A 13,255-nucleotide genomic window follows, 5' to 3' on the forward strand; every position below is an offset into this window, starting at 1 on the left:
AATTATACTCATTTTATAAAGTTTAATAATCATAAAGTCTTGGTTAATTTTTTTTCATCTCTTTATTTTTATCTTAATATTTATATGAAAAATACTTATTTAAATATCATATTGTAAGATTAAGTATTTAAAAATATTATGAAAAATTTATGATATTATTTATTCTGCTTTCAAACTTATTTCTTTGATTTTTGAATATATTACATATTCATTTTATAGATTATTAATAATATTATAATGTATATATTTATAAATATATTTGTACTAAATTAAAAAATCTAAAATAATATGTCAAAATAACTGGTACCATTATATACCATATCATTTTAAAAAATCAAAATATTATCCAATTAGATTTTAATAATCTTGATTTAAATCCAAAACCAAAAAAAAAAAAAAGAAGGAAAAAGAAGAGTTTTTCTGGTGAAGTTCCCGTCGAGGCTATAATGGTCCTCCACCTTCACATGCTCTTTCCAAGTGCTTTCCTGGCTCTCCCATAAATCTATCAGCGCCTAGAAAGAATATGAATACCTTTAGATCTCCTCACTGTGGTTGGGCTAGGGAGGGCACCAGAAAGAGACTTTGGAGTCCATGGTCCACCATCTCCCAGGCTTGAAGGCAGGTTTCCTGATCATAACATGCATATAGATCAGCTGGATTATCTAGATGATAACTACAAGGGAAATAGATTTGATAGGTCAATGCCAATGGATTGGGGACATGGAGATTGTGAAAGGGGCAACTTTTTCAATGAAAGTAAAGGGTATGAGAGACGACCACCATCTGCACCTCTACCTCCACTTTTACAGCTTCCTCCCCGAGACAGATGGCCAAATGATGTGAAAAAGAGTAGTATATCACCAACTAGGGTTCTCCTCCTCCAAAAAATTATTGTGAAGATATGTACTGTGCAAATTGACGGGCCAAATGCTGCATTCAGGCCTATGGAAAATAGCAGAGGGAAGAATGCCAAGCAAGTGCTGTCGGTTTTACTTCTTAATAATGTAACTTGGGTTTTACTTCTTAAGACTCATCGTGCTGTCGGTTGTGTTGCTCCAAATGCTACACTCTTCTGACATTGCTACACTCTCCAATTCAATTTTCCCTCCATAAGTTTTGTCGTTACTTGGTTGAGAATTAAGGAAGGAAAAAAACAAAAATTTTGGTAACTTAAAAGATGCTGACATGGGAGTCTAAAACTAATTTGAAATTCAATTAGACAAAAATGCCTTAGTTAAGAATAAAGTTTAGAAGTCCTCTAGTTTAAGAATTAAGATTCTAAACCATCTTACTTCAGGAAAAAAACTCATTCTTTTCATTATAAATAAACTGCGGGTTTGAGAGTGGAGGTGTGCAAAAATAGACGAAACTAAGAGAAATTCATCAAATGGAGTACCAATCTCTTTGCTTCTTACTCTTTCTTTTTCCCTTTCTCTTTTTTGTATTCAAGGCCTTCACAAAATGGGAAAAAACAAAACACCATAACCGACGACCAAAGTTACCTCCTGGACCACCAAAATTGCCTCTCATAGGAAACTTGCATCTCTTTATTGGCACTCTTCCCCATCACTGCCTAAGAGACTTGGCCAAGAAATATGGCTCAGTGATGAACCTACAAGTCGGTGAGATATCCACCGTTGTAATTTCTTCACCTGAAGCTGCACAACAAGTCATGCAAACCCATGACGTGGACTTTGCTGATAGGCCATATTCTCTTGCTGCCAGTGTCTTAAGTTACAATTTCAGTGACATTCTCTTTGCCCCATATGGAGACTATTGGAGACAGCTGAGAAAAATCTGCACACTGGAACTTCTAAGCATGAAGCGCGTGCAATCATTCAGGCATATCAGAGAGGAAGAGGTTGCTGATTTTATTAGGCAGATTTCTTCCAAAGCAGGATCTCCAGTTAACATTAGAAAGAGATTACAGTCTTTAAGTTTTTCCATCATTTCAAGGGCTGCTTTTGGAGCAAAGTACAAAGACCAAGATGATTTCACAACACTTGTCCAAGAGGAATTAAAAGATGCCTTGGGTGGTTTCAACCTTGTTGATGTATTCCCATCGCTGAAACTGCTTCATCTTATTGGTGGAACAACATCCAAATTAAAGATGCTTCAACACAAGATCGATAGAATTCTTCAAAACATCATCGATGAACATAGAGCTAGAAAAGATTCAAGTACGAGCTGTAAGAAGGAAGCAAATGACCTTGTTCATGTTCTCTTAAATCTCCAAGATCATGGGGACCTTAAGATTCCACTAACAGACTCCACCCTTAAGGCAGTTATTATGGTTAGCATCTTGATTTTGGTGTTTCTTCTTGTTTTATACATTTTTCTGCAACAAACATAACATAATAATATTAACTTATATAATGAAACTAAAAAAAGTTTTAATTACTTCAGAATATGTTTGCTGGTGGGGGTGAGACAACATCAACTACTTTAGAATGGGCAATGTCTGAAATGTTGAAAAATCCAAGAGTTCTTCAAAAGGCACAGACAGAGGTGAGGCAACTCTTTGGTAGCAAAGGAGATGTTAATGAAGAAGGCCTGCAGGATTTAAAATACTTGAAGTTTGTTGTCAAAGAAACCCTCAGACTACATCCTCCTGCTCCTTTGTTAGTTCCAAGAGAAAATAGAGAAAGATGTGAAATCAATGGCTATGACATTCCTCCTAAAACAAAAGTAATTGTTAATGCATGGGCCATTGGAAGGGACCCTAATTACTGGGCCGAAGCTGACAAATTTTATCCGGAGAGGTTCCATGGTAGTTCAATTGACTTTAAAGGAGCTAATTTTGAATTTATCCCGTTTGGTGCTGGAAGGAGGATATGTCCTGCGATGTCTCTTGGTATAGCCAATATTGAGCTTCCGCTCGCAAACCTGTTGTACCATTTTGATTGGAAATTTAATGATGGAAGAAAACTTGAAGACATAGATATGACTGAGGAATTCGCTTTGGCAGTAACGAGGAAACATGATCTATTCTTAGTTCCAATACCTTACCGTCCAACGTTGATAGAGTGATATGATGATATACTAGGGAGATAGTATGTTATAAATGGGCCAATAAACTCATAACCTTCTTTCCATATTTCGATGAACAAGACTTCTATGTATCAGAATAAAACATCTACTGGCTTTGCTCTTTTCTATATAAATATATATATTTATATTTCATTTTGGATACTCAAGAATATGCAAAATTGCTCTCTAACTTTATAATTGTATGCAATCAAGATTGTGCACATTTATTTTAGTGTAATTCACCTTTACTGTTACCAAGTAAAAAATAGGATAATTTAGAGTTTATATTTGATATATCATCAGTATATAAATTCTATACACTGTCAGTAAATCAGATAATGTTACAATCATTAATGAATGAATATCAATATTTAAAATAAATATATAAAATGTTAACTTTTAAAATCTACTTACTTATTAATCAAGTATTATCATCTTATTCACCTCATTAATGATGTAATATTATTTAACGACAGTATATAGAATTTATATATTGATAGTGTATCAAATATAAATTGAAAAATTTATATATATCTAGGCCCATAAAACATATTTATAGGCTTTGACGAGTAACAAAATGTTATCCCATCCATGGGTCAGAAGAGGGTAGAGCTTCAGATATTACACAGTCTAGCTCTCATGGAGATTGTCCTGTTAATTCCAGATTGTGTAATGGTCCATTGGCTACAAAACTGTTTGGTAGGGATGACTATAGTGTATTACAAAGCTTATAGGGTGATGGAAAATTTTAGAATCAATGGAGTTTTTGACAATTTTGTCAAAAAAAATTTGGTAGGTGGTTCCTTATTGAATTTGAGGACATGGAAATATTGGTCACCATGAAAAACCTGGGTTTGTCAAATTTGAAAGTAATTGTCGAAATAGTGGAATGGGTAGATCAGTTACAAATGAAATATCATGGTGAAAAAGGTGGAAAGATCAGGGACGACTAAATGAATGAAACGATTGGTGAAGTGGTGGCAGCGTTTGAGGAATTTTGCGTAGGACTTGAAAACAGAGAGTGTGTGCTCAAGGTCGATAACATGAAAATTATTGCTTTCAGTTCATTCGTAGTTAACTTGGGCGGTGATATGTTGGCAGACTCAAGTCTGTCAATATCCAGAATCGAAGTTGGTGGGTTTGTGCTAAATAATATTGGCTTTGAAGAAGATGAGAATCCCTTGGCTCTTTATCTGATGATTATGGGGCCGACAATAATAACAATGAAAGGCACGAAAGAAATTCTAGAAGAAAAAGGAGGACATGTAGAAGCTAGATAAAAATTAAGGGAGCTTTTCTACTCAGCGATTTAAATAACGATCACAGTCATATTTTTGGTCTCATTACGTTTATCTTGCTTTCGGATATAACGAAAATCATTGCAATCATCGAAGTCATCGTGATTGTGAATTTTTTTTTATTTTACACAATTTGTTATAAAATATAATAATTATAATTATAATCATAAAAACTCTTATTTAATGATTTTTAAAATAGTTTATGATACTATATTTTTTATTTTTTAAAATAAATTATTCACAATTTTAGTTAGATTATAATAAAACATTCATATTTGTTTAGCAACAAAATTTTTGCTTAAGCAAAGTTCATATTCAATATTAATTCTAGACAAATCAAGATATTAACAAAATATAATATGTTAAATACCAAGCATCTATATTTAATAAAATTATAAATTTAAAAATATAATAATTTCAAATTCTATCAACTATAATTGTTGATATATATATTTCAAATTTTACCATATGGTAGAATGACAAAAAGGATCAAATTCTCTATTTTCACTTTGAGAGTCAAGTTGACTCTATCCCGAATCTTGTGGCCTTTGTTCTTGATGCATTTGAGGTGGAGGATACATTTGTGGTGGATAATAATCATATAAAGGTGGATAACCATGAGAAAGTTGAAAATTAGGTTGTTTTGGTGGATAGTAACGTCCTTGAATAGTAGCAAATGATTCATTATACTCAAAGTTGCTAGAATTTAGTCTCCTACTAGAAAATGAAGAACCTCTAAAAATATCATAATGGTGCTTCTCGACTTTTCCTTTTGATAGAGTTGTATGTGCACTTTGACCCTCATTAGATTCAGCAAATAGATTCATTCCGTATTCTACCATGTTAATGAAAAGTCCACCAGTAGCAGCAAGCCTAAGTTCTCCTCCAAGTGGACTGTAAGGTCGATTTGCATCCATATTACCATCAAAATTTGCAGGATCACCATCACCATTACCAACACTATCACCATCATCTAGACTTAAACTCCCACCATCATCACTCTAATTTTCGTGTTGCACTTGAACTTGAATGAGATACATTCCTTTCTTGAGATTGGCATGATTGTTCAACATTCATTTTATTATCAGAATTAGCTACAGGTAACCAATTAAAGTTTTAATCATCTAATAGAGAATTTTCTTTCTCTTATAGCCATTCTATTTGTGGATTATCATCTTAAAAAATATGATCAAGGCTAATAGGATTAAAACTATTGTTTATCTTGTCAATACTCATTGGTTTTTGATGTCTCATCCTCAGCCTCATGTTGTAATAGGTATATACAAGTTTATGAAAATTTTCAAACTTCAATCTGTTTCTTGCTTTAGTATTAATATAGCTAAATGTGCTTCAGTTACGTTCATAATTTGTTGTAGATGTTGCTTGACTAAGTACTTTGATTGCTAGTCTTTGTAATTCAAGAACACAAGTGCCATATATCATCTACTACTCAATTGTATAAAATTGTTTAAATTATATTTGAATATGCTATTCAATTAAATAATATAAACAAATTATAATTATTTAATATATTAATTATTTGGATTCATTTGCTTCTAAGCTCTTTGTACTTATAGAGTACCAAATGTTTCATGCTTGTCTTGAAATAATAACAACTACATCGATTGAAAATACAATAATAAATGAATAAATAAAAAATAATTTTATTTTTAATACATAAAATAAATGTCAAAGTTATAAAATAATATTAAATACTAACTTGATTAATCATTTTAATTTGAGTATCTATATAAGGTTATAATTTTTCAATAATTGCTCTTATACCATCTAATGTTTCTTTAAGTACATTTGTAGAATGCTCCATTTTAAATTGAAATTGTGGATTTAGATAGTAACTTAAATATAATTCATAACAATATTATATTAAAGTAATAAAAAATAAATATATAAGCAATTTAAGCATAAAAAATAAACATATTTTTTAAAATATAATCTATATTTTTGGTTTACTTACCATTGAATGTAAGTCAAAATGCATGAAACTCTATATATTATCAATAATCTTTTCATATCAGCAAAATAATGATAATTTCGTTGAAGTACTTGTTTAGCTCTATCGATAGCCTCATAAATAAATCTCATTGTTGGTGTCATAACGTATAGATCCATAGACCTACCGCTAGACATTGATTAAAAGGAGTTGCCACCAATTTTTTTTTATCTAGGTGTGATTGGCCACCTAATATAGATTCTGATCTGTGAAAATAAATGTTAGGTTCGGGAGTCGATTACGTATAAGGAAAGTTGTAGCACCCCCATAATGCCCATCCAAAGAATGGTACCAGTTTAATTTTAAATTATCTAAGCTTTGATCATTTTTATAATTTACCAAATAATTTAATATTGAAAACTAATCTTAAAATTGTCCCAATAGTTTGGTAGCAATTTAAGATAATTTTTTCACCTCAAGAGTATTCATAGAGACTAGTGTCCTATTCTGAAAAGGCTTCATCATCAGATTTATTGATTTATTTTAGAAAAACCAGTAAAGTTTCTCAATAGTTTGATAGGGTTTACTTCAAAGCAATCCTCTAATAGTTTAGAGGATAAATTTTTTTTTTGTTTATTTGAAAAGATTTTATTATTATTATTGAAAGTTTTTTTTAAATTTTTTTGTTATTTTGAAAACTCGATTTGAAAAGATTTTTTTTTTGAAACAATATTGTTTTAAAAAAAATTATTTATAGAATCATTTTCCTCTTCTTTATAGAAAATGATACATTTTTTTTAAAAAAAATAAAGCTAGAAAAATAATATATAAAAATAAAAAAATAAAATGGGTTAAAATAAAATAAAATCAAATCAAATATAAAAATAAAATGGGAAAAGAAAAACCTGTGATCGGGTTGGGTTAAAGTAGGGGTTGAGCACACGAGTCACCAGGTTTATGCGCAGATCTTGGGTTATCCAAAATGACATCTTTTCGGGTTATTATATAAGTTAGATTCAACGTCTTTCAGCTCAGAAGCCTTTTCCCATTTTTCTCTCTAGCCGATTCTCTCTACCTTCTCATTAAAAGCCAGTTAAAAACCCACCAACAAATTTAACATAAAACTAATAATCTCATCTGTTTTTAGGGATCATCGAAAAATTTAACCAAAATTTAGAAAATCCATCAATTTCTGGAAAACTTGTCAGATTCTAAAAATCTCATCGGAAACTTCAAACAGTCACTGAAAAATTCATAAAAAAACTCATGTTTTTTCTCAAAAACCCAAAAAAGCCTAAAAAAAACACAAATTTCTTCGAACTTCCCTAGATTTTTCCAAAATTTGCTCAAATTACTCTTAGAACCTCGCAAAATCCCAATTTCAACTCCAACAACCTAAAATCCAATCTAAAAACTCCAAATTGAACCCAAAATCCCCCAAAATTTCCAGAATATCCCTACTGCCAAAATTCTCCAAAATTTTCTTTCTTCAAACTTTTTTTCTTAAAATTTTTCCATGTCCATCCTTTGTTAGAATCAATCCAATTTATAGGTAGCTTTAGGAGTAATTATAGTAAACGGACAGAATCAGTCCCAAGCTTGAATCATGGGATTGCTTTTTGTCCAATGTGATTTTTGGGTCCAAAATTCCAGCTATACAATTTGCAATTAAAACTTTGACCAAGGATTCAGATTTTGAATCCTTGTTTTCTCATCCATGTGCAAATTGGATCAAAAAAATGAAAGTAGTAAAGAGAAAAAATGAAAATAGAATAAAATAAAATAAAATATAAATACGAATAATAATATAATATAATGATATGATAATAATAATATTAATAATATTATAATATACACTATAACAATAAAATACAAAAAAGATCAACCAAATTAGGCTTAGATATAAATGGGTGTTATAGGTCGGATTGGGCCCAGATACAAATGGGCCTGAACATAAATGGATATCAGCTGCCCCTTTTTGCACATTTTTGTTTGATAGGAATGCTGCAAAGAGCTAAACACCCACTCTATTTGAGTTAAATCAAGAACAATCTTCGAATCTAAAAAATGACCTGGATTGAGCTAAGATCAAGTAACTGTGACTAAACCACGAGTCAAGATGAAGCGACCAAGATCGGGTCAAAGTAAAAAATAAATGATCTGGATGAAACCATGAATCATCAGAAATGATCTGGACTAAGCCAAGATCAAGTGACCGAGATGAAACCACGAGTCAAAATAAAGTGACAAAGATCGAGTCATGTCAAAAATAAATGATTGGGATAAGACCACGAATCATAATAAATGATCTAGACTAAGCCAACATCAAATGATCGGGGTGAAACCACGAGTCTAGAATGAAGCAACCAGGACTGAGTCGAGGTAAAAAATAAATGATTAGGACAAAACCACGAGTCATAAGAAATGATCTAGACTAAGCCAAAATTGAGTGGCCGAAATGAAACCATGAGTCAAAATAAAATGACCAAGACCAAGTCGAGGTAAAAAATAAATGATCGAGATGAAACCATGAATCATAAGAAATGATCTGGACTAAGCCAAGATTAAGTGACTGGAACAAAACCAAGAGTCAGAATAAAGAGACTAGGATTGATTTGAGGTCGAAAATAAATGATCAAGATGAAACCACGAATCATAAAAAATTATCTAGACTAAGCCAATATTAGATGAGTGGATAATGTAAATACATGTCCTATCTAGAATGCAAATGAAACATCAATTATGGTACTAAGGCTTCTGCATTCTCATTTATGTACATTTTTAGCAAAGAAATTTTTTTTCGTTAGCCTAAATACTTATCCTAGGGAAAAATTATGGAAGTAGCTTTTTTGTTACTTAAAGGAATTCATCTTCGGTCTTTATCTCTTTTAATCCTTTGAAGTATCACACACTTCTTATGACCTTGTTCAATTATTAATCATTATCCTAATTTCAAAGAGTGGGATGCAAGTTATGCACTTCTTCCATTTATGCCAAGGTATAGAGAGAAAGGACAAATATATTGGCAATGTATAGAACTAAGGGAGAACAATAAGACGGCTTTCATTTATTTGGATAAGCAATAAATTACAAATGATGGTATAAAGATTAAAAAAGAGCATTCAGGAGTGACTATTTAAGGTAGTGATGCCCCAAGACAAATGATTAGATAGACATGACAACAAATCTTAGATCTCCTTTACAAACCTTAATCAAAACACGATGTCCCTGCACTTCAAAGCTCTTTGAAATTCACTATCCTTGGTATGTTTTTCAAGTGATATCATATTCTATTCATCCAAGTTTGTCACCCTTTTATTTTTGGTTCAAGTCACCTTTTCGGGTTTTCAACTTGAACTTCTTTTGAGGCCCAAGCTGCCTTTTCGAGTTTTCAACTCGAACTTTTTCTTTTGTTTTTATTTTTTTTTAGTTTAAACTACCCTATCGGGTTTTCAACTTAAACTCTTTTTTTCTTTTTTTTTTTTTGAATCAAGCAAAGTACTTCTTCACTACATCAGAATTAACAAGACTGGGAAGTTCAACTCCATCCATTTTTTATAAGATTAATGCTTTTCCCGAAAAAGCTCTTTTAACCATATATGGTCCTTCCCAATTCGAAGTCCATTTTCCCCTATCATCATACTGACTTGGAAGAATTCTTTTCAATACCAACTCTCTTTCTCGAAACTGACGAGGTTCGATCCTTTTGTCATAAGCTTTCATCATTCTCTTTTGGTACAATTGGCCATGGCAAAATGCCGTTAATCTCTTCTCTTCAATAAAGTTCAATTGCTCATAGTGCTCCTAAATCCATTCAGCTTCTTCTAATCCTATTTCCTTTAAGACCCTTAATGATAGGATTTTTACTTTTATTGGTAATACAGCTTCCATTCCATAAACCAAGGAAAAAATAGTCACCCTAGTAGAAGAGCACATAGAAGTTCGATATGCATATAGGGCAAAAGGTAATTTCTCGTGCCAGTCATTGTATGTTTTAGTCATCTTCTCTAAAATCTTTTAGATATTCTTATTTGCAGCTTCCATTGCCCTATTCATTTTTAGACAATATGGAGCTGAATTATGGTGTTTGATCTTAAACTAAATACATATTTCTTACATCATCTTACTATTCAAATTCTTTGTATTGTCTAAGATAATTCTTTTGGGGAGCCTATATCTATAGATTATTTCTTTTTGATGAATTTACAGACCACTGATCTAGTTACAGTTGTGAAAGAGGCAGCTTCAACCCATTTAGTGAAGTAATCAATCATCACAAAAATAAATCTATTCCCATTTAAGGTTTTTAGTGTAATGGGACCAATGACATCTATTCCTCACATAGAAAATGGCCAAGGAGGTGCTATGACGTATAAAGCACTAGGTGGAGCATAAATCTTGTCAACATAAATTTGGCACTTGTGGCATTTTTGAGCAAAATCAATGCAATCTTTTTCCATTGTCAACTAGTAATATCTAGCTCGCATAACTGGTCTTGCCATCATATGCCTATTTGCATGTGCTCTATTTATGCCATTATGAACTTTTTCAATAATCTTTTTAGCCTCAGAGGTACCTATACAGCATAATAACACTTGGTCTTTGCCTCATTTGCACAAAATTTCTCCATTAAGAAAAAATCACATAGCCAACCTTCTCAAGATTCTTTTTCTATTACTTAATCTGGGTACTGCTGATCTTTAAATATTGTATAATATTATGATACCAGTGGTGGCCCTCCTCTTCCCCTTCCAAGTTCACATAATGGACTGGCACATCTTTGATATCTAATTTGATAGGATGAATTTCTATAGTATCACTAATCTATACCATTACGGCCAAAGCAACTAAGGTATTTGCAATTTGATTTTCTTCATGAGGTAAGTGTTCAAATTGAATTACTTTGAATTGTTTACACAGCTCTAAAATGTATTTATGATAAGGAATAAGTTTTGAATCTCTTGTTTCCCATTCTTTTTTAAGTTGATAAATGACTAGAGCTGAATCCTCAAACACATTTGATGTTTCAATTTTCCTGTCCAAAGTAGCATGTAGCCCTATAACGTAAGCCTCATATTCAGCTACATAATTGGTGCAATTAAAATTCAATCTTGCTGTAATAGGATAGTAATGTTTTGTTGGAGATATTAAAACTGCTCCAATCTCAAGTCCCATGGCATTGGAGGCCCCATCAAAATACATCATTCATATCTCTTCCTCATCATCATCTTCTTCTAACTTTGAGATGGCCATTAATTCCTCATCTGAAAAATCAAGCTTCATGGGCTCATAATCATCAGTAGCCCTGTCTACCAAGAATTTAGCAATGACATTTCTTTTAATTGCTTTTTGGCTCACATATACTATGTCATATTCAAAAAGCATCACCTACCATCTTACGATCCTTTCTGATAGTGATGGTTTTTCAAAGATGTATTTGATGGAATCCAGTTTAGCTATGAGCCAAGTCATATGATAAAGCATATATTGCCTGAGTCTTTTAGCTGTCTAAGCCAAAGCACAACATATTTTCTCAAGTAATGAATACTTGGACTCATACTCTGTGAATTGCTTGCTTAAGTAATAAATAGCCCTATCTTTCCTGCCAGATTCATCTAGTTGGCTCAACACACATCCCATAGATCCATCGTATACCACTATATATAAAATCAATGATTTTTTGGGAACAAAAGGTGCTAATATTTGAGGGTTTGATAAGTATTATTTAATCTTATCAGAAGCTTCTTAGATTTGTTCATTCCACTCACCAGGATTATTCTTCTGAAGGTTTGAAAATAGGGTAACATTTAAAAGTGAGTTGAGAAATGAACCAAGAAATATAGTTTAATCTACCTAAAAAACTTCGAACCTCCTTTTGTGTGCTTGAAGAAGATAAGTTTTCAATGGCTCGAATTTTGTTCAGGTCGATTTCTATCCTTTTTTCACTGACTATAAATCCAATAACTTTCTTGACCTAGCTTTGAATGTACATTTAGCTAGATTCAGTTTAAGCTAAAACTTTTTCAACTTCTGGAATAATTTTTTTAGGTTGACTACATGATCTTCTCCATTTTAGGACTTAGTAATCATGTCATCCATATATACTTCAATCTCCTTATACATTATATCATGGAAGAGGCTTACCATAGCTCTTTAACAAGTTACCCCAGCATTTTTCAATCTAAAAGACATGACCTTGTAGCAAAATGTTTCCCACATAGTGATAAACATGGTCTTTTTCATATCAACTGACACATTGAATATAACTGGAAAAACCATCCATAAAAGACAATAATAAATGTTAAGCTGTATTGTTCACTAATGTATCTATGTAAGGTAAAAGAAAATTATCCTTTGGATTAACTCTATTTAGTCTTGATAGTCTACACATATTCGTACCTTTTTATTTTTTTTGGGAACAGGTACTATATTAGCTACCCATTCAAGATATTTAGCCACTTATAGAAAGCCTGCATCAAATTGCTTTTTAACTTTTTTTTTATCTTTAATAGTATTTTCAGTTTCATTCTTCTTAGTTTTTGTTGCACCGATTTGTATTCTGGCTTCAGCAGTAGCCTACATTTCATTATTTTAGTGATAAGTCTAGGCATATCTTGGTAGAACCCAGCAAATAGATTCACAAACTTTCAAAGTAAACCTATAACTGTTGTCAGTCAATTACTGATAGTGAAGTATCAATCTCGATTTCTTTCTTATTTTCGACATCACCCAAAGTGATCAATTCAACAATTTCTTGATGAGGCTCAATGGACTTATTTTTTTATTTAATTAGCCTTATTAAATTCGAAGACAAAGTGTATTCCTCAAAATCTTTTTCAGTATCAAGTTCATTGGTATTAATTGAATTTTCAAGGTTAAACCCTAGATCATTATCATGATTACCTTCGCATTCTTTGAAAGTTAATAGAATAAGAAATATTGCCAAAAACTTTGATGGGGTAATATAATGGAATGA

The 13,255-nt window shown here is 31.8% G+C and overlaps 1 protein-coding gene across 1 annotated transcript; it reads left to right on the forward strand.

Annotated features, from left to right (window-relative positions):
* Positions 1 to 1,218: 1,218 nt before the first annotated feature.
* LOC111276630 (cytochrome P450 71D9-like) lies at positions 1,219 to 3,113 on the forward strand. Its single transcript, XM_022862377.2, has 2 exons — positions 1,219 to 2,293; positions 2,407 to 3,113. Exons 1-2 carry the CDS (start codon positions 1,388 to 1,390, stop codon positions 3,028 to 3,030), a joined length of 1,530 nt encoding a protein of 509 aa, XP_022718112.2. The 5' UTR covers positions 1,219 to 1,387; the 3' UTR covers positions 3,031 to 3,113.
* The last annotated feature ends 10,142 nt before the right edge of the window (positions 3,114 to 13,255 follow it).

The sequence above is a fragment of the Durio zibethinus genome, chromosome 25, assembly GCF_047325235.1.
Source record: "Durio zibethinus cultivar Kanyao isolate XHJ-2024 chromosome 25, ASM4732523v1, whole genome shotgun sequence".
In the NCBI taxonomy this organism is placed as follows: Eukaryota; Viridiplantae; Streptophyta; class Magnoliopsida; order Malvales; family Malvaceae; genus Durio; species Durio zibethinus.

Bases quoted from the DNA above. Each gene is read 5' to 3' on its own strand.
- LOC111276630 (XM_022862377.2), top strand. From the start codon at position 1,388: ATGGAGTACCAATCTCTTTGCTTCTTACTCTTTCTTTTTCCCTTTCTC. The intron at 2,294-2,406 runs GTTAGCATCTTG...TAATTACTTCAG, and splicing joins CCCTTAAGGCAGTTATTATG to AATATGTTTGCTGGTGGGGG.